A 24915-nucleotide genomic window follows, 5' to 3' on the forward strand; every position below is an offset into this window, starting at 1 on the left:
TTTTCTTTATTAAATTTCATAATATGGATAAATGACTGCTTCAAAAATTTCTCTCATAGGGCTATCACTAGAATTTGTTCAAAAAGTTATTCTGTCAAATGCTTGTTAGAAACAAAACAGAAGTCATCATTCCATAAGAACTGTGCTACACACACAGCAATCTGTGCACAATCTGTGCACAGATTTTATTGTGGGGCCCACCACGGGTCCCACACAAATTATCCGAGCCGTTAATCAAATGTAAAACATTTTTTCAAGGGTTCCCGTAAAAAATAAGCTCAATCCAACACCTATAGGTGTTTCATCCAACCATCTAACTTTTCATTCAGATTTTCGGATAATGAAAAGTTATATGATTGGATCGAGTACCTATAGGTATCGGATTGAGAAGTATTTTTTACAGGGACTCTTAAAAAAATGTTTTACATTTAATGAACGGCTCGGATAATTTATGTGGTACCCGTGGTAGGCTCCACAATAAAATCTGTGCACAGATTGTATGTGTGTAGACTTTCTGGATGTTTTGTACGTACAAAATAGAGTGAAACAATTCCCCAGATTTATGGCAAACTAAATCTACAGAATGACAGGACAGATGATCCTACACATTGCACAAAATTATAGTAGTAGATGACATTTGCTTTGACTGAGACATCCTAGTACGGCTGATAAACGAACCCGACGAGTCAGAATAGTTCATGGTTCAAACTTGATTTGAAAAATTTAACTGAGTTCTAAAAATATATTTGAGCTTGACTTATTTATAAAATAAATTGATCATAAAAAAGCTTTAGTCGTGCCGAACACAAACTGATCTCTTTAATTTTTTAGACACCATCAATCGAACGAGTCGAGCAGTACTTTGTTCAAAAGCTTATTGAATTTCAAAAAGATGTCAAACCTTGGTTTGTTTATGTAACAAACCGATCTTAAATGAATTTTCGACAAACGAGGTAAAAATTGAGCGGTTTGGTTTGTCATCCTAACATACTAGTGGGCGGTAGAGTTGACAATCAAACCCAATTAGCGAAACGATTAATTGTTCGAGTTTTTTTTTTCTTCATAAGATGAATTGATCCGAAAAGAAGTCCAGCAAAGTCGATCTCGAGTAGCTCGAATTTTCAAACAAAGAAAATCGAACAAGCCGAATACTGACTTGTTCTAGCTTAATTTAATTTAATTTAAAAGTTGGAGGAAGCTTTGGAAAAGACGTTCGGGCTTGGGTTGTTAATACAGTACGTATCCAATCGATCTCCATGGGGAGGCGGCGTCGTTTCGTTTCCCTTCTCCTCCTCCCCTGGAACGGCCGCAATGAAACTGGGGGAAAGAAAGAAAGAAAACAGTCCCTTGATTTTTTCGATTTCTTTGTTTCCCAACGCCGCCAATCGCATCGACCATCAGATCAAATGATTTCTTGGTAGCTATTTATAGGGGTGTCAGCTTCAGACTATATACGGGATCATCGTGATTCAAATCGAAGCAAAATGGCGATTACGGCGTGGAGGTTGTTGCTTCTTCTTCAACCCACCAGGGTTTCTCTCTCTACAACACTAACCTCTCTTTCATCCCTTTCTCGCTCCAGAATCCCGTGTATGTTCATCTCGCTCTACCTCTCTCTGTATTTAATTATGCTTATTGAAGTGAATGCTGTTATTTGGTGTTCTCAGTGGCAGTTGGTGAGAAATTTGAGCCTCTGAGGAGGAGATGGGTTGCGAAGGGGATTGAACCTTCAGGGAAAAATCATGTGAAAAGATCTCACTGGAAATTGTGTGTACAAAGTTGTTATACCAACAATTTCTGTAAGTCAGGTTAGTTTTAAGCATAGTTCTAATCATAGTTGTTAAAAATTTACGATACAGGATACGTATCCTACGATTTTGTTTGTATTGTCTCATTCGGAGAACGATACGTATCCCACCCTGAATCATTTTTTTTTATAGAAATCCTATGATACGACTGCATATACTACGATTTATACGCGTATCCCAATTCGATACGTAGATTATTTATTGCGAAAAAGTGTCGGAGTGTCGGACCTTATTTCTGAAAGTGGAACCCCAAATGCATTAATCTAAGTCATTTGATCTAATTATGGCATCTTCCAAACTATTTGATAAAATTCAACCTCAACTTAGGATTCGTGTAGAAGAAAGAACCGTACTTCGATTGTGTTTTGTTGCCTGACTTTTCTTTCTCTAGCAAAGGGAACATGAAGTCTTAATATAAGTAGGCTCTAGTTGAAAGACTTAAAATTTTGCTTCTTAAAAACTTTTTTCTTAAAAGTAAACATAGTTTATTGGTGTTATTAGGTGTATCAACTTTTTATTTATATATTTATTATGATTAACGTTGTTATTAGGTGTATCAACTTTTTAATTGTATTTTAATATTAATTATGATTAACGTTGTTGAAGCATAAACTAAATTTAGTATTTTGGCACAAGAAAGTTAAGTCCAAATAATTCCAATTGACAAAATCCAAAGATGGAAGATGTTATTGAAGAAAATATAAATATCTAGTTTTTAGGAACACTAAAATATCTATCTCTAGAAGATTTAGAATATCCTTGCAAAATATCTAGAGTTTTTTTTTTTGTAAGAATTAGTTACACGTGTAATTCTAGAATTACCTCAAAGTTTATATTGTATGAAAATATCTATGGAGTAGTATAAATAGGGATGGGTCTAGCTATTTTCTACCAGGCCAAAGTTTGAGTTCCAGTGTAATACAAATAGTCTCATTCCCCACTCTTGTCGTCTTTAGTATTCTGCTCTTTCAAAAATCTTGTCCAACTAAACAGTAGAAACTCACGTATCTTAAGATACACGAACTCACGTATCTTAAGATACACGATACGTATCTGATACGATGTATACAATTGAAAAAACGATACAAGATACGTATCCCGATTTGAAAACATTGGTTCTGATATTCTGCCAATGGCATGATTTGCATACACAGGATTATCAACTCCTTTGAAGCCAGTCCATACGGAGCTTTGTTCCGGCTTTAATTGGGCTCCCCTGCAAGTGAGCGGTGGTGTTGGGACCTAGGATTAGCTGAGGTGCGCGTAAGCTAGTTCGGACACCTGAGATATCAAAAAATAAAATAAAAAATGAACTGCATACACACTAGGTTTTATTGTTTGTTTTGCACATTAGGTTGCTCAGACTTTCTTATTTTAGAGTGCGGATTATGATCATGTCTCCTACTTGCTCCTACATTTTATAGCATAGAGATGTTGGCCTCATTTAGCTTTATCATAAAACATGAACTTTACTCAAAAGGTGGAGTACTAGTGTACTACGCATCGGTAAGGCCGTAGACTTGTTACTGATTTACTTATAACAAAAGGCACTCTATGCCAGGTTATTTATCGTTATTTTCGTCTCCACATTTTAGAGTGTTATGTCTTTAATATACTTCATGGTAATTCACATTTCTATTTGATTGCCAAAACTTGTTTTTTTTAATGAATAGTTCTTGAAAAATTGATGAGCGATAAGGAATAGTTCTCGAAACCATTAGTGCAATGCATATGTGAAACTTTTTTAGCCACTTATATGATGCGATAGTGTATTCATTTAGCATGAAATGACTTGTTGGCACCCCTTTTAAGATTTCCCCCTAGAAGCCTCTCTCAAGTTGTTGATTCTTTGAAAAATAAGTTTCTCTTCCTGTGATTTGCTCTTTCAAAATGGGAGCAATTCTTTAGCTTTTACACCGAGTACAACATTATACATTCATTTAGCTAAATCCAACTTAATGCTTCCTCATGGAGCGCCTAATCAATTAGTTTGTAGCTCTTTGCTTGCTTGTTCAATTGAATGCATCTTATCCTTCTAGAATTTTTCATTCACTTCTTCACCTAACGTTTGAACTTCTTGAAGAAGCTACTAATTTGGAAAGGCTTAGGGTGCTCACTCATAAGCCGCAAACCTTTGGGGTTAAAGCTCCGTAGGGTCATGCATATATGGTTGCTTTCTGTTTATCTTGGTCATCTGTTATCTCTTTGCAATCTTTGTATCTCCAATTTCGTTTCATGGCTTGACACCGTACGGTTACCCTCATAACTACTTCCCACTGCTTATATATTGTTAGTTTTTTTCTCTATTGCTAATTAGTTCCCTGAACCATGGTTGAAATCATGTTGGGGATGCAGGGCCTTCTCTTAGTTGTTGCACTGTCTCATTTTGCTTTCACTTTTTGAAATAATCTTTCTACCTACAATAATAAAGCAAAATTTCATTGTTGGCATTTTATCAGGAATGAAGTTTGGTATGCGGAGCTTATTCGGTTTATCAGCTGCGTTCGGAGCGATCTGCTTTCGGCCGCGTATAGTGTACGCAATGGATGGTGAGGAAAAGTGGTTTCTGACACTGTGGATCCCAAATGATCAATGACTGCTAATCAGTTGTTACTTTTTGGTGCTATTGTTGAATGTTGATGCTTGCCTCTTTCAAAAGTAAAAAATTATGATCTTTTATTTTTGCAGGTTTTGACATTTTGGGAGACGAACATCGTGTAGGGTTTCGGAGTCCTACAGATGCAGAAGAAGATCCTGAGGATGTCTTGATATTGGCTAGAAAACTGTTGCCACCTGCTTTTCTCTTCATAACTGTGTTGGTGAATTGGGGTCATCCCGTCATCCTTGTGGCTAAAATCATTCTCATTCTTCTTGGTACAAAGCCACGCCCCTTCTCAGTCTATCTCTTTATTGAACAGGTAATACATTAGTTGCACATGTGGAACTTATTACTTAACAGAGCCAAAGTCCATATTTGTTAAGCATAAGCCACTATCACTTATTTGATGTCTACTTTTGTTACTTAAGCCTTAAGGGTACTGTAATAACACATGTATCGTAAAACCACTGGGTTAATACAAATGAGCTGGAGAAATAGAGGTCTATGAACGGGATCTCTGTAGGTCAAGGGGTTGGTCTATAATAAACGAAATGGGGCTTGGGAGGCGATTTTGATTGTGTTTACTGACAAATTGGCTAAACGCCAGTGTGAAGCAAAAGCCCAGTGAATATGCTACATACACAATATCTCCTTCTATTTCTCAATCTTTCTAAATTATTTTGTTTATACATTCTTAGCATATGGAACCATAAACTTTTAATCTCTTAGCTGTTGACCTCTTGGTTTATAGTTTATAGGTGGAGGGTAGTAAGACTTGTTATTGTGCACTTCATCATGGGTTTAGTTTTGCATACATGTCACTTTACGATGATTTTGCCTATGAATTCTACAAAGAAGTTGGATTTTGTGAGTAACTGGAAGTTAGTCGGCTAGAATAACAACATTCAGAGAGCTGTCAACAGACCAATTTTTTGAGATCATCTGTGTGTTACAATATGGAAAAATGCACGTGGTCATACTGCTAACATAATTATTGACTTGCCATATGTGCATTGTGATTGATTGCGCTATGGTTTTTCCTGGAATACAGTTACGGCAAAAGTTTATTCACCAACAGCCTTTGCTGTACAAATTTAAGGTGAACAATCTTGCACGCTCTGTTTGTTTAATTACACAAATTATGTATCTTGTTGAAGATTTCGTTCAGATTCTGACTTCTAGTTATTGCCATTTTCTTGCACCTTTTTTTCTTGTAAAGTAAATTATTATTAACCCAAAAGTGGATAGTAAGAGAATGATCAAAGACTCCAGCTAAGCTAGAACAAAACACAACAGGATAAGCACCTATTGAGTAGACAAGAAAGGAAACAAAGGTAAATCCCAATCTGAAGAACTAAAAAGCTCTTTGCCACGCAGCATAAGCATCCAAATACAGGAAGGCAAAACTCAGCAATTTGAGAATGTCCTATCTCAAAACTAACGTGGCTTATCTTCATGAGGAATTGAATGCTCTTTCCTTTTAGGTGGAGGAGGACCAATTATTCGTTGTAGGACACCCGTCTTAGCTCGTGCACCCCTCTTTGATGCAGCTTATCTTTTAAGTTTTTTTTCCCCCTCTTTTGTTGTACTAATACTGATATGATCACCTTTTACACATACTTTGTTTGGATCCTTCAACACCTCTTCCTGCACTTCACTAGAAAAAATGAGACACCTTTTACACATACTTTGTTTGAATCCTTTGACACCTCTTCCTGCACTTCACTAGAAAAATGAGACTTCGAACTCTTGCAGAAAATTGGATACGGCGGAAAATAGAAGTTTTCTCTGTTCTTAGAAACTTCTTTCCCATTTCCATCCCCCTCTCTATGCTCATTCTCATCCCCATTACTACCAGTCTTCGTTAATGAGTACCTTCAATCCTTTTCTCCTTCTCCCTTCAAACTTGACGTGAAGATTTTAAAGGAGAATTAAGGTGACTTCAAGTGGAAGAATGGCCGAAGGATTACATTTGGTACACGCTTCGGTTTTCCATGGGACCTCTACATTTTTCACCAAAATCTTCATCAAAGATTTTGGGAACAACTGTACAGACATCCATCTCAATGCAAATTTTTGTGAAATTCAGCCAACTCATTTTCTTGCGTTGAAATGCTTATTCATCGTTGTCTTCGGTTTATTCACGTAGAGTGCTATAATGAACTGTCTCTTAACTTACCTTGTCCACTTTTTGTAACCTGTTCTGTTCTGCAGTTATTATATGCCAAGAAAGTTGAAGTGGATGACTACAAATTCTTCTGCCTGGCTCGAGTCGAGTTAAACAATCAAGAGTTCACTTTGATTGGAATCCTGGGTAGTTGGTGGGTTTTGCCATGGTCAACAATTCAGGAAGCACTTTTGATCCCTAGGAACAAGTTTTTGCAGAATTATTTGAGAAACTGAGAGGATATGTAATCTCGTGAGATGTTTAATCTACCGAACTAATAATGAGAGATTGCTAATGTATATCTCATCTTTTTGGGATTTATTTTCCTGTGGAAATTGTATTCGACAGCCGGAAATGCAGTGTGCTCAGTTTTGTTATCCAATTTCATCTCTAATATGATCAATATCCCTGTTGATATCACCAATACCCTTGTTAATATGGGTTGATTCTTTTATAATTCTATCAGCTAGATTATTTAACTAAGTCCATGGAAGGGTGTTTTTCGGACACTACATTTGTTTTTTGGTACTTTACTGAGTTTTTCAACAAAAAAAAGGAATTGGTGTAGAAGCCAGTCAAACTCAAATCTAGATCGTCCATTGCTGCAATTAATGATTTAGATATTTTTTTTGCCAATATTGTATACATTAGCGGGGATTAGCGGGGTGTTAGAGTTAGCATAGGAGGGTCCAGAGCCTATCCATGACCTTGGTCCCCAAAGCCCGCCCCTCGTAAGGCTTGAACCTAAGCCTCCACGGAGGAGGGAAATGAGACAACCAACTACACTAGCAGTATGGTTCAGATTTGCTCGGGCTAGTAAGAGTTTATAAGAATATCCGAACTATTGATTATAACAATGTAGTGTGATCCAGATCTGGACTGTTCCGTTCCGTGCAGTGCAAATAATACGAACCCAAAATAATATCAATAGTACTAATTAAAATGTTAATACTAATAATGATAATGAAAAAGACACCTTTCTCTTTCTTGAAGTTACTTTGTTTTATAAGTTAAGACCCAAAATCAACGTAAAATCATTAGTAATTAAGAGAAACATTAATCACGTAACTTCTTGTTACCAACTTTTCTTGGCTATTTAAACCTAGCATCTTCTGGTGTAGAAGCCACTCAAACTTAAAACAAGTATTCTTTAGCACCACCCCTTTGTTTAGAACACAACCATGGCCATCAAGCAAGGTTTGGCAATTCAGATGCCTGAAGTTCTCGTAACCATGGCGGTTTTCATTCTCGCCTATGGCACAATGCTTGCTGCATCGCACAAGTCAAAACACACCGACGAAAAAGCAGAAGTCGATGCATGGTACAAGTCGCTCAGTTCCGACCCCAAGCACCCTTGGTTTAAACAGCCGTTGCCTCCACAGCCTCACGGCAGGTTCTACTTGTACGCGAAGTACTGCCTGGATGACATAGACGACAAGAAATGTGTCAAACAGATATTCGACGGAATTTTCGATAAGGCTAAGGTCGACGTTAAATGTGGTTGCAAGATTAAGAAGATGGGACGTATGTGCATGATGGCTGTAGCAGGGACTACTGGCCACATGAAGAAGTATGAGGCCGAAGCCGATAGTATCTACAAGAGGGCCAACAGGATTTTGGATAACTCCGATAAGTTGTCTAAGTGCCCCAAAAAATAGTTTGTTTTAATTTTTTTTTTGATTCGTATATTATCGGTATTTGGCGGAACTTGTTGAACACATAATGTTCAATTGTGTTCAACATACTGATTTATTTTGAGCTGTCTTAATAAAAATTGCCCAATTTTGCCTCTAAATTCTTGATCCAGTTAGCTGCTACTACATCGTACAACATTCTTCTCCAACTTGCTTTGCTTAGCGACCTCATACATCGATCATGGCAAGTGCCTTCACGAGTGCTGTAAACCCAACCTAAATAGCCTCGAAACTTATGGGGGACCTTACTGATAATAAAACGAGGATGTTGATTCAGAACTTATGAAATTGAGATTTGAAATCCGACAAAAACCGATTCTTTGGCGATTTCTATGTAGAAAAACCTTGAGTTTGGACATGAACTTGGATGATTCATCATTTGATGATTTTAAGGGGCCTTCATCACGAATCATGGTGTGCGTACACGCACATACGCTCTTACACGCACCCGCCTCCGCACGTACGCGCCCGTGCGCCCCTCGGCCCGCGTCTTGGTAAATAATAAAACGTTGTTCTCGTTTTATTATTACATTACGTTATAAAGACAGAAAAAACAAAAAAGAAAGAAATAGCAAGCCAGCGAACGACTGAACGAAGTGAAGGAGTGAAGTGAGATATACTCGAAATATTTCGACCGTAATAATTCAGTCCGTTGAATTATTATCGCAACAATTTTTTATGAACAAAAACAAATCTTTTTTCTGTACATGTGTATAGATTTATCAACTTCCTCTTTTGTGTAAAGTATGTCAAGAATTATTGGAGTACAAAGATGCTACATGCACAACGGTTGTGTAAAACATCAAACACAACCAATCTCCATTTGTCTATTATTGTAATAAATGGTCAAGATTCGTTCAAACTTTTTCTTGGAAGAGTTAAACTTTTCATTGGAAGAGTTCTTGTAAAATCTAGAACGTCTAAACACATCTGAATAGCTATCTTTGTGAACGGTTAGAATTTGTTACACAACATACACAACGGTTGTGTGAGTATCATTTCCGCAATAAAAAATCACCCAGAATAGCTATCTTTTTTTGTTAGATTTTGACACCTTTGACCCCAAATATATCAAAAAGTACCTCAAGAATTCTATTGGAAATTCTATTTTTCCCATTAGATTTCCATACTCGATGATATACTTTTACTCTAGGTATTCGAACATACTACCCATAAATCATAGATTCCTAGCTCTACGCCTGCTTATTGGTTGATACTTAGAGTGCATTTTCACTATTTTATACATTGGAAAACAAGTTAATGACAATAGTCAAGTTGTTTCCACTAAAGCCGTCAAAAAAAATAAAAATTGTTTCCAATAAATGGTACTCCATTTTAGTCCATTTAGCATGCCTAGAAATTCTTAAAGACATGTATGTTAGTCCATTTAATTTAGCGGAAACACTTCCTAAAGTTGAGTCCTTGTAACAACTGGACCTAATTTTAACTGTGAACTCTATAAATTAAAAAAAAAAAAAAAGAGCTCATTTATTGGTTGGAAAGTTCTCTCTCAAAATGTTTGATCAACCTGATTTTTTGCACAAATAAAGTGCTTGCAAATAACCAATTTGGGACATAATACTTAATAAGAAAGTGATTTTGGCACTCCACATTTAGCTATTGGCACTTCACTCTTTGTCTTTATCTTATATGAAATTACCAAATTATTTTTTATCTTGTTAGTGTTCATTCACTTTTGAGGTTATTATTGTAATTTTAAATAAGAAAAACACAAAAACATAAAGTACTAATGATAAAGATGGTGTGCTAAAATCAATTTCTTGCTTAATAAGAACTCGGAAGGCTTTCACCGAGGAAAAAGACTCCAACTAACTTAACTGCCTCATACAGAATGAAAAGTGCCTTCGCAAGCCTCTTTGCTATAAACCCAACAAAAAGCTTCAACTCTTACATACAAACAAGTGTTTCTCTGCTGAAAATTTTCTCCAATCAACGCTTGATCACTCACGGCAGTGCTCTTCATGGGCATTCGATCAAAATGGGTATTTCATCAGAGAGGTATATAGCCGTTAAACTGCTTATTCTCTACCTGAATTGCAGAAAATCAACCGAAGCTGATCAGGTTCTGAAGGAGTTTAATGGGTTTGATCTTGTTGCGCATAATTGTTTGATTGCGGCTAGTGTTGACAAGGGAAATTTGGATGAAGCTCGTAGGGTGTTTGATGAAATGCCTGATAGAAACGAGGTCTCGTGGACAGCGATGATTTCCGGGTTTTTTAGAGGAGGAAGAGTGAAAGAATCGATGTGGTACTTCGAGAGAAACCCATTTCAGAATGTGGTTTCGTGGACTGCGGCTATTAACGGGTTTGTGCAAAATGGGTTGAATTTGGATGCAATTAAGTTATTTCGGAGAATGCTTGTATCTGATGCTATGCCAAATGATGTCACTTTCACTTCAGTTGTCCGGGCTTCTGCAGATTTGCGTGATTTCGGGTTGGGAATGAGCGTTTTGGGGTTGATTGTTAAATTCGGGTTCGAGCATAATATCTCTGTTTGTAATTCTTTGATTACATTGAGTTTGAGGTTGAGTGAAATTGATTTCGCTCAGAGAATTTTCGATCGAATGGAGACAAAGGATGTTGTTTCTTGGACTGCAATCTTGGATATGTATGTTGAGATGGGGAACTTGAAAGAAGCACGTCGGATATTTGAGGACATGCCTGAAAGAAATGAAGTTTCTTGGAGTGCTATGATTGCAAGATACAGCCAGAGTGGCAATGCCGAAGAGGCAGTGGAACTTTTCCGCCGGATGGTTCAAGATGGGGATGATCCCAACAGATCGTGCTTTGCTAGCATTATAAGTGCATTAGCTAACCTTAAGGCTTTACAAGCAGGAATGAATATCCATGGACATGTTTCGAAAATAGGGCTGGAGAAAGATGTCTTCATTAGTAGCTCACTTATTGACTTGTATAGTACATGTGGGGAAACCGAAGATGCACGCTTAGTGTTCAACTTGATTTCAGAAAAGAATGTTGTGTGTTGGAACTCAATGGTCAGTGGTTACAGTAAGAATGGTCAAGTAGAAAAAGCTAAGGAGGTGTTTCACCTGATACCCAATAAAAATAAAGTCTCCTGGAACACTATGATTGCTGGTTACTTAGAAAATGAACAATGGGATAAGGTTTTTGAAGTCTTCAATCAGATGCTTTTGTTTGGGGAAACGCCAAACAAATCTACCTTCTCAAGCATTTTATGTGCTTGTGCTACCATGGCCTCCTTAGAGAAGGGAAAGAATCTACACGGAAAAAGTTTTAAGCTTGGACTTCAAAATGATGTTTTTGTAGGAACTGCACTGACTGACATGTATGCAAAATCAGGGGATATTATGAGCTCAAAGAAGGTATTCAGTAAAATGCCTGAAAAGAATGAGATTTCTTGGACTGCTATGATTCAAGGGCTTGCAGAAAATGGATTTGCTGAGGAATCTCTGATTTTGTTTGAGGAAATGGAGAAGACCAATTCATCTCTTGTACCCAATGAGCTAATTGTTTCAGCGGTTCTATTTGCATGTTCCCACTGTGGGTTAGTCGATAAAGGACTTTGGTACTTCAATTCCATGGAGAAGGTCTATGGTGTAAAGCCAAACACTAGACACTACACCTGTTTGGTTGATATGTTATCCCGATCTGGACGCCTTTCTGAGGCAGAAAAATGTATTGAAACCATGCCATGGAAACCTGACTGTAACTCGTGGGCAGCTTTGTTAGGGGGTTGTTATACATATAAGGACGAGAGAATGGCAAAAAGGGCAGCTATGAAGCTATGGGAAATGGGAGAGGACTCAGAGGAGAAATCTGGCGGTTATGTTTTGTTGTCAAATATTTATGCTTCAGCTGGTAGATGGGTTGATGTTTTGAATACTAGAAAGTTGATGAAAGAGAAGGGACTGAAGAAAAGCAGTGGTTGTAGTTGGGTTGAGGTGAGGAATCAAATCCATCATTTTTATTCTCAAGATGGAAATCATAATCAGTCAGAAGAGGTATATGGGATTTTAGAACTCGTAAAGTCTGAAATGTTGGCTCCTTAGACGTACATAATTTTCAACATTCATTCTTTTGAGTATATTCAGAATGTTTGGAATGCTCATTCACATCGTCCAACAATCAAAGCCTCGAAGTACGCTTCATTATTCTTCCGAAAATTACGGAGAAATGGTTCTAAGTGGTGAGGACGATATAGCATCAAAATCAGTAGAACAAAGCAGGATTATTGAAAGGTTTTGTAGCTAAATGTTAGACAAATAGAGCTGAATTTCATGAAAAGACTGTTTTTCCTCAATGAAGTGGAGCCGATCAACATGTTCAACATTGAATCTGGTGAGATTGGTGACACACTGTTTTGGCATAAAGACAGCTACACAAGGTGCCTGGATCATGTCATATTAGGTATGTATGAGATTCTCAGTATTAATTTTTTCAGTTATTCCATTATATCTTCCCCTTCTTACACAAGCATTCATGCACATATTGGTATAAACGCATTCTCCCCTGAAATGTCGATAACTTAGACCCTATAGTCAGTTTAATACAAAACAGATTTTGTCTCTCCAAAAGTCTAAGAAATTATAGCGCATACCCCATCTGAGTTCATTTACTATCAAATAAGGACTGCCCTAAGGTTATTTATTCTTCCAGACAACAAGCAGCCATCCCAAATTAAAGAAAATTAGTCATAATTAAGGCGGTAAACTTGACATTGTCATTTAACCATAATAAATGTTAACAGCTATATAAACCTAGCATCTTGTGGTGTGTAGTCACACAAACTCAATTAAGTACTAATTTTGGGCACCAACACTTTGTGGAAAACAGAACCATGGCCATCAAGCAGGGTTTGAGAATTCAGATGCCTGAAGTTTTTGCAACCATGGTGGTTTTCATCCTCGCCTATGGCACAATGCTTGTTGCATCACACAACTCTAAAGAAGTTGATGAATGGTATAAGTCGCTCAGTTCCGATCCCAAGCATCCTTGGTATAAACAAGCATTGCCTCCACCGCCTAATGACTACTTCTACCTGTATACAAAGAATTGCTTGGACGCCATAGGTGATGACAAATGTGTCAAACAGATATTTGATGGAATTTTTGGTAAGACTGGGGTCGATGTTGAATGTGGTTGCAAGATCAAGAAAAACGGGCACATGTGCATGATGGCTGTGGCAGGGACTACTGGCCACATGGACAAGTACAAGGCTGAAGCCGATAGTATCTACAAGACGACCAACAAAATTTTGGACAAGTCTGACAAGCTTTCCAATTGCCCAGCAGCCTAATTTGTTTTGACGTCGTACCTTAGCAGGCATTTAATAGAAGTATTGTTAGGCATTTGATAGAACTATTGTACTCATATGTTGTACTCCTAATGTTGAACAGTGTGCTATAAACTGATCATTTGGAACTGTATTAATAAAAGGTTATTCAATTTTGTCTCTCAATGCTACATTTGTCTGACATTTTGCAACTTTAATTTATTACATTTGAAGTTTGTTATCCAAATTACTATTTTCACACTCCTGATATCTATCATATGACTCTCTCGTATTAAAACCAGCTTTCATTTGTGTGTGTGTAGTCTTCATATTACCTGGGTTTGAAAATCGACAGAGTTTTAAAAGAAAGGTACTGTAACAACAAAGTAAATAAGGGCAAAAGCGGCTTGTCTCCAAAGACGAATCCATGGCTCCTTGCCATATTTCAGGACCTCATCGGATGTGAGATGACAATTGAATCAAATGCAAAATCGATGGCAAGAACAAAATTGAAGACTAACGAAAGATACCTCCATTAATCTTCAAAGATATATTGACACATAAAAGAAAATCGATGTTGCAAGGCAAATACCAATATTCAAGGACGAAATCGATACATAAGATTCTAAATTTCTCCTACTCCTCCTAATTATAACCCAAAAGTGGGGTCACTAAAAGACAAAACAAATTAAAAACAAATAAAGATAAGTTTTTAGATTTGTTGGGAAGAGACTTTACAATGAAGGCTAAAGGGGCTATTTATAGGGAACAAAATGTGTAGGAAATAATATCCTTTAACTACTTTTCATCCTCTTCAAGTCATTTGCTTCCACTTGTCAGTACTTCTATTAAAAAATGTATAGGAAACAAAATGTGTGCTCACATTTGTATGTGATCATCCTGAAAGATATCATTTGGTAACTATAGGGTTTGGCCAAGTGGACATGAGAAAGCGAATAAGCGCTTGTCCTCTATGAGGTCGCATGTTCAAATCTCACGGAGGCGAAACATTCCAAACCTTGGTACTACTGGAGAGTTTGCCCAATCGTTAACGTTAGGACTTCGGAATTAGTCGAGGTGCAGCAAGGTAGCCTGGACATTCGGTTATAAAAAAAAAAGTGCCATTTGGTGAGGTAATTGATTTAAGGGGCCAACCACTTGTGTAACGTAACATAAATGTAGCTCTTTAGACGGTGGTAAGGCCGCGTGTGAATTTTCTTGTGTCAATTTCACCATGTTTATTGTTTTCAGTTTGTTTGTCGTTCTCTTTCCAAATCACAGAGAACCAAACTAGTTTTGTCCACGTGAATGAAGGATAATTTGTGGCCCACCCCAGCAAAGAAACACAACCCATGAAGAAACATACTAAATGGACAGCTAATTGCTGATCAATTCAGCATTTTCTAAAACAAGATCTTGCAACAGTTTTCACCTCTTTTGATCATTAATTGAACGGTTTAATCGATAGCAGAATGATACACACAGAAAAATGAGTGGGCTTAATTGGAACCCCAACAAGTAGGCGAAGGGATTGGTTCCCGGATTAGTCGAGGTGCGCATAAGTTGGCCCGGACACCTGAATTGTCAAAAAAAACACGGAAAAATACGCAGGATTTGAGAGTCACGTCATTTGTCTATGAGAATTCTGGAGAAATATCACATTCCTAATTGAAAACCATCATATCCAAGGTGGTTGGATGTTGGAAAATATTAATGGCCAAATGTGCGACCACATGAAACTACTCAGTACTAGGCCAGAATACAAATAAATTGAATCATCTCAGCAGGGTCCAGTCGACCGCCCAAATCACCTAACATTTGAGGGCTATGGGAACACTTCATCATGCCCAGAAAGTCAAGATGACAAAGCCAAAACCAAAAGAAAAAAAAGGTTCTCCAATCATGTACTCAAATCTTTGAAAAGGTCGAGTGCACAAAATTCCCACTTACTGCATCCACGAGAGGTAGTAAGTAGGAAGCCTTTCGCTGTTGAGCGAAACTGACTACGAATTTGCTCTTTGTTTCTTGAGTCGGATAATAAGATGCTCTTTGTTTCTCCAGTCGGACATAAAAGCTCCCCAAAGCTCTCAGATCGGTTCCATTGAATGCAGTAGAGTTTGGTCTGCTGGAATGGTATCGGGAAGGAATGGGAATGTTTGTATGGGTGTATTATGATTTAGTTTACAATGCATAATGCTGGTATTCATTTAGCGAAACATGGTACTGAGGATTCCAATGGAATGTTCATTCTGTTCTAGCTTCACGCAAGTGAACCAAACACTGCCTTACTTCGGCTCCAATTATACACTTCTCGATGGCTCATCTGAGCTCGGCATGGTTGAGGACTCAGTTGAGGTGCCGGAAGCTCCCATTTTCGTCAATGCATTCAAAATTAAACTGTTTACGCTACACGATCTATCAGAGCTGGCAGGGTTGAGGGCACTAGCAGTAAGAAAAGGAGGTTGATTCGGCACAGGAATTTCATCGTCTCTGTTAATTAGCATATCAACTACTTCCTCCATCGATGGGCGTAGAGCAACTGATGCTTGCGTGCATAAAAGCCCGATTTGAAGCACGCGTGATGCTTCTTTTGCTGGAAAATCACCGTTCAGGCGAGGGTCAATGGATTCAGGCAACCTGTTTGTCTTGTAAAGTTGCCAAACCTGAAACCAAAAAAATCAGGGATTCCCACAATATCATACCAAACAGCTTAAAGTGAAAACTAAGATTGGTTTCAAATGAGCCATTTTTGAATTGAATGGGATGGGATTTGAATCTTACCGATTGTAGGAGTGAACAAGAGTCTTCCACGAAGGCGTGACTTTTTCGACCACAAATAATCTCAAGAACTAGCACTCCATAACTGTAAACATCTGCTTTCTCGGTAAGCTGTCCTCGAACAAGATATTCAGGGGCCATATAACCTCTGCACAAGAGATGCTACTGTTTAACTTAAACAACTTCCATCATATCGGTTCTCTCTTAAGGGAAAATATTTTCCTAGTGCAACACGATATTCAAACCAAGGAACTAAATTTCGTTTTGTTTCTCATCGAAACAGCTGAAACGTTTCTGATACCCAGGAGACCGAGACAGAACATTAACAGAATCCAAAGTTTCAGTGCTTCCACATACCATACTGAAACACAGACAAACATGTCGACACTCTGTGAAACTTACCAAAGTGTAAAGTTGTTTCAACATCTTTTGGAAATTTCAACCATGATGTTCTCACACATTCCAAATTCTTTTTACATTTCCACTGTGTCCCTGCTACATTTTCGAAATGTTTCCAAAACATTTAATTTATCAAGCTAACCGAAAGGAAATCATGATCCTTGACTAAAGCAAAATGTAGTTTACTTCGAATGAAATGGAGGGAAAAATGGCTCATATCAACCCAGCACGTAAGCATCACTAAATAACTTGAATGAGAGATGTTATTTAGTTGCCAACTCTCGGAGCATTCTATATGGCAAGAGGTGGAAAAAGATCGGATAAAACTTTTCTCTTACAGTGTCCCGGCAATTCCAGTGCTCAGGTGAGACTTATCAGCAGCAAAACACCTAGCAAGCCCAAAGTCTGCAATCTTTGGAGCAAGATTCTCATCAAGGAGAACATTGCTGCCCTTGATGTCCCTGTGGATTATTCTTGTTTCTGAGCCACCATGAAGATATGCAAGCCCCTCAGCAATTCCTACTATTATATCAAGCCTCTGCTTCCAGTTTACATTTTGAGACTTATCCTTATCTGCACGCAGCCCAAACGAGAATAAGGGTAAGAGTAAGAATCTCTGCAATTTAGATCCCGTGCCTCATAGTTTTCTGATCAATAAGTTAAGAAGCACGACATGTTTACCAGCCTCATGTATCGGTGTCAGACACGTGTTTGAAACTGTTAAAAAGGTGTTTGATCGTTTTTCTTTTCCTTTTCTGGTCGGACACGCTGGGGAGACAATGAGAGATCATAATACAATTTGTAGAAATAAGTCCAGAGTGAAACTTTCCATAGATGCTTATGTTTGTAAATTGTTGATTTATATGTTCGTTATAATATTTATCGTTTCCCGTATCCTAATTTGATGCAAACATCGTTGTGGGTGTTATATGAATTTCAGGATACACTACAATACATACATACTCATGTGTCCTTGTGTGTGTTTCTTAGTCAAGAAGTGTCAAAATATAGATGAATAGTGGAATTTCCAAGACACACAAAGAGGAGACATTTACCAAAAAGGAACTGATCGAGGTTCTTGTTCGGGACATACTCGTAAACCAACAGGCTCTCAGGGCCTTCGATGCTACAACCCAAGAGCTTCACAAGGTTCTTGTGTTGAATCCCACTTATCAGGTTGACTTCATTGAAGAAATCATCTACCCATTGCCTAGTATTGTAAAACAATCTCTTAACTGCAATGGTTTCCCTATTTGGAAGTGTCCCTTTGAACACAGAACCTGCTCCCCCTTGGCCTATTTTCCTTGACGGATTAAAGTAATCTGTTGCCTTCTCGAGTGCTTCGTATTTGAAGTTCAAGCTGGATTTGTTGAATGAAGCTGAAATTTGACCGAGATTGTTGCGTTCTGCACGAATGCAAGAAAAAATAAATGTATTATGAGTCATACAATTGTTCAAAAACACATAATAGCTACTTCCTTCCACTTTTCTTGCTTCTTCGGTGCTGTCTGTCTTTTAGAATGAATCATTACAAAGATGTCTTCGAGTTCTCAAATTCTGGAAAAATTTCTCAGCTAAAGTATGAAGAACATCTGAAAACAATTTGGTTGACGACTTGACGGTCTTGTAGACTTGTCTCCGGGAATTTTATTATTTTGTTTTAGAAAAGGCTATCTTGTAGGAGACAACATCATAAACATGTGTTCAAATTTTGGAAAACTCTCTCAGCCAAAAAACGAATAACAAAGGAAAACGATGAGAGTTCTGGTTTTTGCAAATAGTTTCTCAAAACATTCTGCAGAACAGAACTGATATTGAAAACAACCGAAAAAAACAGTTCAATGTGCAGATGAATGATGATTATATACCTTGTTTCAGCCTTGGCAATCTCACATAGCAAGCGTAAATGGCAAAGAGTGAGAACATGAAGAAGGTGGTCGCTGCCAAAGCAATAGCTACAATGAATCCTGTTGCAGATTCCCCTGAAAAAATTAAAACAAATGATTGCCAAACAAGGTACTAAATCTGTTTACAATGGTAAATACATTCATCTGATATCAAATTACAGGAACCAAAATTTCTATTAGATTCCAACTCAATTCTGGCAAAATAGCCTCAACAACAAATACTTAATCTTCTCAACCTAACATAAAAATTCCATTAAATATGCAGGTTCATACATGATTTAATAGTAGGACTGCTAAACAAGCCGAGCCGTTAATTATTCAAGCTTTGTTGGAAAATTTAACAAGCTCCAAAAATATGTTTAAACTTGGTTTGGATAATTTACGAAGTGAGCCGATCTCAAACAAAAGCTTTAATCTAGCACAGAGAGAGAGAGAGAGAGAGAGAGAGAGAGAGATACCCTGGTGCAAATTTCCAGCCTCATTTTGGAGGAAATTGTGGGTGGAATACCTTAAGTAACAACCAGCATTCAATCCCCTACCTTCCCCACCGGGCAAACAATCTCTCACATCATTAGCAGCCTTCTCCAAACAATCCCTACACCCAGCACTACTCACAGTCTTCCAACAAACAGCCAAGCCAAACACTCCCTTCACTTCCCCCGCCGCGAATCCACCGTTCGCCACCGCGGTTTGTGTCACATTATCTGTTAAATGCAAAAAAACAAAACAGGATATAATGAAAAACAGTCACTAAGCACAGGAGAATACAGATATAGAACACACAGATATACGCGATTTAGAAACAAAATCAAGAAAAGGAAAAACTGACATGAACACACAATTGCACGAAGAATCAAACAAAGACATGTGGGTACCTTTTCTTGCTCACACTAGTTTTTAGTGCGTATAAAATGAATCAATAAGAGAGTATATATATTACCCCAGCATAAACAAACATGCATTCATATCCAAGCATTATTTAAATACGAGAAAATCTAAGAAAACACGCTTGGCACAACATGCTAATGTGACACTATTTCAGTGGCAGCTAAATGAATTACTAAATTTTTTTCTGGGTTTTTTTTGGTTACAAATTGAGCAAAATATTGTGCATGCTGATGGGTTCCTAGACTCCGTCTTCAAATATATTTGTAAACTAGAGTTGGGTCGGACAAGTATGCAAAGTGACAAATTATAAACCGAAGATCATTTGAAAATAAAATCGATATTAATTTCAAACTTCACAAACTCAATCAGTTTCAAAAAAATATACCCGAAGAGGGAAATCAAGGGTCCACGTCATTTTTCGAGTGAATCTGAACTCTTGATTTCTCTTTTCGGCGTACATTCTCGGTAAATTATCTGGGTACCTAGCATTGCTCATTGTTCAATGTCGTAGGAGTTGATCATTGGTAAGAACAAAAAGTGAGTTTAGATGAATACTTCAAAAAAATTCAAATAATTAACCTGTACAGTAAATACGTATCAACATTACCAATCAAGTCACCGACACTGCTGTTAAACTCCGCCCCCCTCGCCACCCCACCACCACGACGGCCAGAATCAGTACAATTCACCGAATCCCGAACCGGGTCCACGCTCTCTCCAAAGAAATCATATCTATCATATCTCAGAAAGCACCCGTCGAGGTAAACGCGGCCGGAGAGGGCGGGGAGGCAGTGCGGGAGCCGGGTCCGGGCGACGGCGTAGCAGAGGAGGCAGTCGGTGTGCGGGAGGTCGTCATGGCAGTGGGCGAGGGCGTAGATGGGTATTACACCGGTGGAGTTGACGGCGGTGTGGCCCCAGTTGTTGGTGTAGACTTGTTGGGAGAGGAGTTCCATTTCTTTGACGAAGGCTGGGATGTAGCTGAAGTTTTTCTGCGGCGGCGGTGCGGCGGCGGCGGCGGTGGCGGTGGGGCCGCAGAGGAGTGCGGCCTCGTAGATTCGTGGGTCGGAGAGTGAGAGTGTGAGGAGACTGAGGAAGGGAAGTAATACCCAGTTTAGATGCGGAGGTTTCTTGAGTTTCCAATTGGGTGTCAATGTCATTTTAATTCCTCTCTCTCTGTGGCTGAAATTTGAATGTAGAAGGTGAATTGTGAATAAAAGATGAACGATTCGGATGATGCACTGCAGAGTCTGCACGACAGGACCCCGTTTCGGTGAATGAATAGGCTCTTCTTCTTCTGCTGCTGCTGGATTTGTGGAAGACTATGAGGTGGGTAGATTGGGGTGGAGAATACGAATTTGAAGAGAAAACAAAGAAGAACTTGACTACTCTAGTTCTCCACCTTTTTTGTGTTCACACCCAAAAGCCATTTTTGATTTTCCTTTTTTCTGTCATCTACTGCTACAACTTCTTCATTGTTTATTTCCCTCTCTCTCTCTCTCTCTCTCTCTCTCTCTTTCTATATATATATATATATATATATCTCTGTGATTTGAATGTTGGTGGTGATTTGTGAATGAAGAGGCTCGTTCTTCTTCCTCTTTGGAATTTGTGGAAGGCTATGAGGTAGCTAGGTAGAATTAAAAATTGGTCTGAGGTAGATTGGGCCGGAGAATTTAGAATTTGAGGAGAAGACAATTACTACTTTAGTACGTTTTTGCTTTTTGGTTGAACATTTGATCCATTTAGAAAGGAGGATCAAAGACACATCTAATTTTCAAGAAGCTCAAGAAAAGAAAAGCTGAGGGCAAACAAGATAACCCAATTTTGAGGAAGAGGTGCTGATCCAAAAGAGGCAGCCCGATTTGCTTACCTAGAACTTCATTCTCTCTCTCTCTCTCTCTCTCTCTCTCTCTCTGTGAGTTGTGAATGAATAGGCTCGATTCTTCTTGTTGTTCTTGATTTGTGGAAAGACTGTGAGGTCGGTAGTTTGGTGGAGAATTGAAATTTGCAAAATCTGAAGAGAAAACGTACAAAAACCTCTTTAACTACTACACTTGTGTTCCCACCCAAAAGCCATATTTTGGTTTGGCTTTTTGTCATCCAATCCTACAACTCCTCATAAATGCAGAGGAAGAAATCTATTCTTGTTCAGACTGGTGGGTAGCCACGCATTGAGAAATTTTTCAGTGGGTACCACGGCACCCGGCTGACGTGGTGTCCGAGCAGGCACATTCGAGCCGTCCAAAAGTGTATTGGGCAGCTCAAATTGAAACACTCTTTCTCCTCTCACCGCCACACTCTCTCCTCTTTCTCTTTCCAAATCCGAGCGTCCAAAATCGAAATCGACAACCCGAATGCACTGAGCGGACACTACATGGTACCTGCTTGGCACTGAAAAATTTCTCGCCACGTGGGCTCCAATGGAGGAATTCTTTTAGTTGGTGACTCTTGCGGACAACAAAGGAGCTAAATTCTCACCGCACAATTGATTGAGTTCGATTTTTTGGAGTTAGACAACGAAAAAGTAATTTTTGTGAATTCTTTAGTCCCAGTGTAGATGGTTTGCCTTTGACGGTCAAGTTCGTATTTGCTCGTTAAAATCTCATTCAAGATTCGGATATTAATGTAATCAAGGTTGAACAATTTTTTAAAACTTATGTCTTTAAAATCAAGTTCGAACAAACTATTACTCATTTCGTTCGACTTGTGATGTATGAAACATTCAATCTACGGAAAATCAGTTAGTGTTCAGCTTGATTAAAGCTCGTTCGTCTCACAAGCAAGTTAGAGTTAGAACAACCAAGCTCAAGCTCGTTTGAGTTTGGTTCGAGTTTTTGAAGCTCATAAGTTTTCAAATCAAACTTAAAGAACCACTGACTCGGCTTGTTCGGCTCGTTTATCACCTCACAGTGTATGTCGTTGTAATGTTCTTACCGTTCATGAATACATGAGGAAAGAAAACAAATGAAAATTATTTCCCTCACTAAATTTTCTCTCTCATTTTTAATATTTTTCCCTCTTTCATTTTAACAAGGAACTGTGTTAGTTTCCTGTTCTTTTCACTGCTAATCAAACAAGGAAATTTCTGCAGAAGGTAGTCAAAACACCATTGAAAATTTTCTTAATTGACTTGTTTCCAAATTTTGAGAGTTACTGCTTAAATAGACTACCAAACATACTATGCAACACAGACCAGAGTGCACAAAATGTTATTGAATCCGTCCTATGTGTATTGGTCTCACATCCACACACCTTGTGGATCCGTACCTTTATGCATCGGACGAGTACTTCGGACATATCTGAATCGGTGCATTCTGATGAATGTCCGAAATGAGATGAGATCTAGACCATTAATTGATGAAACGGACGACTGAGATGGTGCATTACAGAATTCCCGTGTTCATACGAAACATTACTTATGGATTACCATTGAAGTTGCCCCATATGGATTAGGGAAAATGACGGCCAAGGACGTATTTTGATAATTAATACATTTTAAGGACGTGTTTTAACAAATGTTCTTAGTGTCGTTAAAAGGTATTAATTATCAAAACATGTCCTGGGCCGTCATTTTCCCTATGGATTACCGTATGCTTGTGATTTTTCGCAAGCATTTTGTTGTCCTCAATCAAGCCCATCTTTGACCTAAACACTAGCACGGAGCATAGAATTAGCAATTAAAAATGGGGTAGTTAGGCTTACTCTATTTAATTTGTACTCCTATTTTTGTCACTTCTGATTCTTTTTAATATTTAGGCCGAATTGTTTCATATTTTATTCATCATAACAAGGACTATTCGAAAATTAAAAACATATGACCAAAAACAAATATAAATTTCACATTAAGCAAAATAAGCCAAAACAGACATTTTGACTTATTTAATTAGTCTTTTCAGAACAATATCAAATTCGTTTCTCATTTTTATACTTTTTTGATAGTCTCGTCGAGACGAATCAAATGTTTTGACTAGAAGTTCCAAAGAAAGGTCGCTAACAGAATAAGTTGAGATAATCCAAATTCAACTAAAGTCTCACGTTAATTTTTCCTTGATAAAAAGGATGGAGGAAGGAATCGGGTGACCGGCGTAGTTGTCTCCCTTAACATAGCAATAGGGATTCAAAATCCGCAGCACGAAAGGAATCAATTGCCCATATATGTCTTGCAACCGCATGAGAAAGTGCGGAGTCCGCCGACACTTAGTCTAGCCACTGGTTATTGTGCGTGCCAACTAGTCGTCTACCTACGTGTACTTTGCCAACTCGTATACTACCATTTTGGTGTTAAAATCTTTACAAAGAAAAAGAAATCTCTGATCTGTCTATGAAAAGTAGGTAATCTATCAATTAAGGATCATTACAGTAACCCACGAGCCAGGCATGGATTTTGACCTTCTGGCTCCTCCTTAAGAAGTCAAAATTAACTTGTAATCTCACGGCACTCGCGTGTCCGCGACACACAAGAATTTCTGCTCCCGAAGGCCTGTTTGGTTGATGCATATTTGACCTGAAGGATAAAGTGCTTTCCAAAAAATCAAACATATCGGCTGTAGCACAAGGAGCCGCTCAATCTTCTCTCGTCCACTCATTTGTGCTCCACCAAATCGGGAAAGAAAAACAACGAAAATGCCAAGAACAAAGAAAATTTATACGAAAAGTGTTTCGAAAAGAGCAATTAGTGGTTGAGATTCACTTTGATGTGTGGGACCCAATCATCAAAGCGAATCTCAACCGCTGATTGATTTTTTCAGGATACTTTTGAAGTAAGTTTTCTTTATACTTAATATTATTACTCGAAAAACAAACGAAGAAAATCAAGATAAATAACGGAAAAATTGGGCCTAATTCTTCCACGTAGCAAGGATTATACATGCTGGGAACAAAATGTCAGCGTTTACGACAGCTCTAAAGATAAAGTGAAATGATTCGTGCACAGCAGCTGTGCACAGCGGTCTTTTTCTCCCGCCTCGGGTCTCGCAAAGATGATCGAAGCCGCTCATTTTGTTCAAAATATGTCGTTTGAGGTTTCTGTAAAAAATGAGCTTCGTTCGATATCGTTAGAGGCGTTAACAAAACACCCAAAATCACTTCAGAATTTAGCCTTGCGCGACCCGAGGCAGGAGAAAAGGGCTGCTGTGCACAGCTGTTGTGCACAGCCCAAAGATAAACCTGCACGTGAACCCATTGGGATTTGGCCAACTGGATATGAGAAAGCAGGTCTCAAGTTCAAATCCCATGAAAGCGAAACATTTTAAATCTTGGTCTTGCTAAATATTTACCAGATCATTAACTTCAGAGTCCCAAAGTTAACCGAGGTGAGTGCAATTTGACCCGGACAACCGGTTATTAGAAAAGAGTCAGACAAACTTGCGATTGTTGTGTTAAATGTTTTACGAGAAAGTAC

General features: G+C 38.3%; 3 protein-coding genes across 8 annotated transcripts; 2 read left to right on the forward strand and 1 right to left on the reverse strand.

Annotated features, from left to right (window-relative positions):
* The first annotated feature begins 1216 nt into the window (after nt 1–1216).
* Nucleotides 1217–6994, forward strand: LOC131304813 (uncharacterized). 5 transcript variants are annotated; one of them, XM_058332210.1, is made up of 6 exons: nt 1217–1590; nt 1668–1808; nt 4268–4357; nt 4497–4726; nt 5459–5506; nt 6622–6994. In XM_058332210.1, the coding sequence occupies exons 1-6, from the start codon at nt 1485–1487 to the stop codon at nt 6808–6810; spliced, it is 804 nt and encodes a 267-aa protein (XP_058188193.1). In that variant the 5' UTR covers nt 1217–1484; the 3' UTR covers nt 6811–6994. The 5 variants fall into 5 exon arrangements, with proteins under 5 accessions (XP_058188193.1, XP_058188195.1, XP_058188196.1 ...); XM_058332212.1 differs by having other exon boundaries at nt 4530–4726; XM_058332211.1 differs by having other exon boundaries at nt 1269–1590; nt 1674–1808.
* Nucleotides 6995–10042: 3048 nt separating this feature from the next.
* On the forward strand, nt 10043–13728 carry LOC131304815 (pentatricopeptide repeat-containing protein At2g13600-like). Of its 2 annotated transcripts, none has more exons than XM_058332215.1 (2): nt 10043–12677; nt 13104–13728. In XM_058332215.1, exon 1 carries the CDS (start codon nt 10121–10123, stop codon nt 12317–12319), a length of 2199 nt encoding a protein of 732 aa, XP_058188198.1. In that variant the 5' UTR covers nt 10043–10120; the 3' UTR covers nt 12320–12677; nt 13104–13728. The 2 variants fall into 2 exon arrangements, with proteins under 2 accessions (XP_058188198.1, XP_058188200.1); XM_058332217.1 differs by having other exon boundaries at nt 10049–12677; nt 13363–13728.
* A 1443-nt stretch (nt 13729–15171) lies between these two features.
* On the reverse strand, nt 15172–21606 carry LOC131304816 (cysteine-rich receptor-like protein kinase 42). The gene is made up of 7 exons (XM_058332218.1): nt 20122–21606; nt 19085–19330; nt 18588–18701; nt 17775–18125; nt 17058–17292; nt 16324–16468; nt 15172–16205 (listed from the first exon to the last, which is right to left on the reverse strand). Exons 1-7 carry the CDS (start codon nt 20669–20671, stop codon nt 15843–15845), a joined length of 2004 nt encoding a protein of 667 aa, XP_058188201.1. The 5' UTR covers nt 20672–21606; the 3' UTR covers nt 15172–15842.
* Between the last annotated feature and the right edge of the window lie 3309 nt (nt 21607–24915).

The sequence above is a fragment of the Rhododendron vialii genome, chromosome 10a (genome assembly GCF_030253575.1).
Source record: "Rhododendron vialii isolate Sample 1 chromosome 10a, ASM3025357v1".
Lineage (NCBI taxonomy): Eukaryota > Viridiplantae > Streptophyta > Magnoliopsida > Ericales > Ericaceae > Rhododendron > Rhododendron vialii.

Coding starts and splice junctions, on each gene's coding strand:
- LOC131304813 (XM_058332210.1), top strand. CDS start 1,485: ATGGCGATTACGGCGTGGAGGTTGTTGCTTCTTCTTCAACCCACCAGG. Junction 1,809..4,267: donor CAACAATTTCTGTAAGTCAG/GTTAGTTTTAAG, acceptor GCATTTTATCAG/GAATGAAGTTTGGTATGCGG. Junction 4,727..5,458: donor TCTATCTCTTTATTGAACAG/GTAATACATTAG, acceptor CCTGGAATACAG/TTACGGCAAAAGTTTATTCA.
- LOC131304815 (XM_058332215.1), top strand. CDS start 10,121: ATGAAAAGTGCCTTCGCAAGCCTCTTTGCTATAAACCCAACAAAAAGC.
- LOC131304816 (XM_058332218.1), bottom strand. CDS start 20,671: ATGACATTGACACCCAATTGGAAACTCAAGAAACCTCCGCATCTAAAC. Junction 18,702..19,084: donor GGCTGGAAATTTGCACCAGG/GTATCTCTCTCT, acceptor TAATTTTTTCAG/GGGAATCTGCAACAGGATTC. Junction 16,206..16,323: donor CTTGTTCACTCCTACAATCG/GTAAGATTCAAA, acceptor TTTTGGTTTCAG/GTTTGGCAACTTTACAAGAC.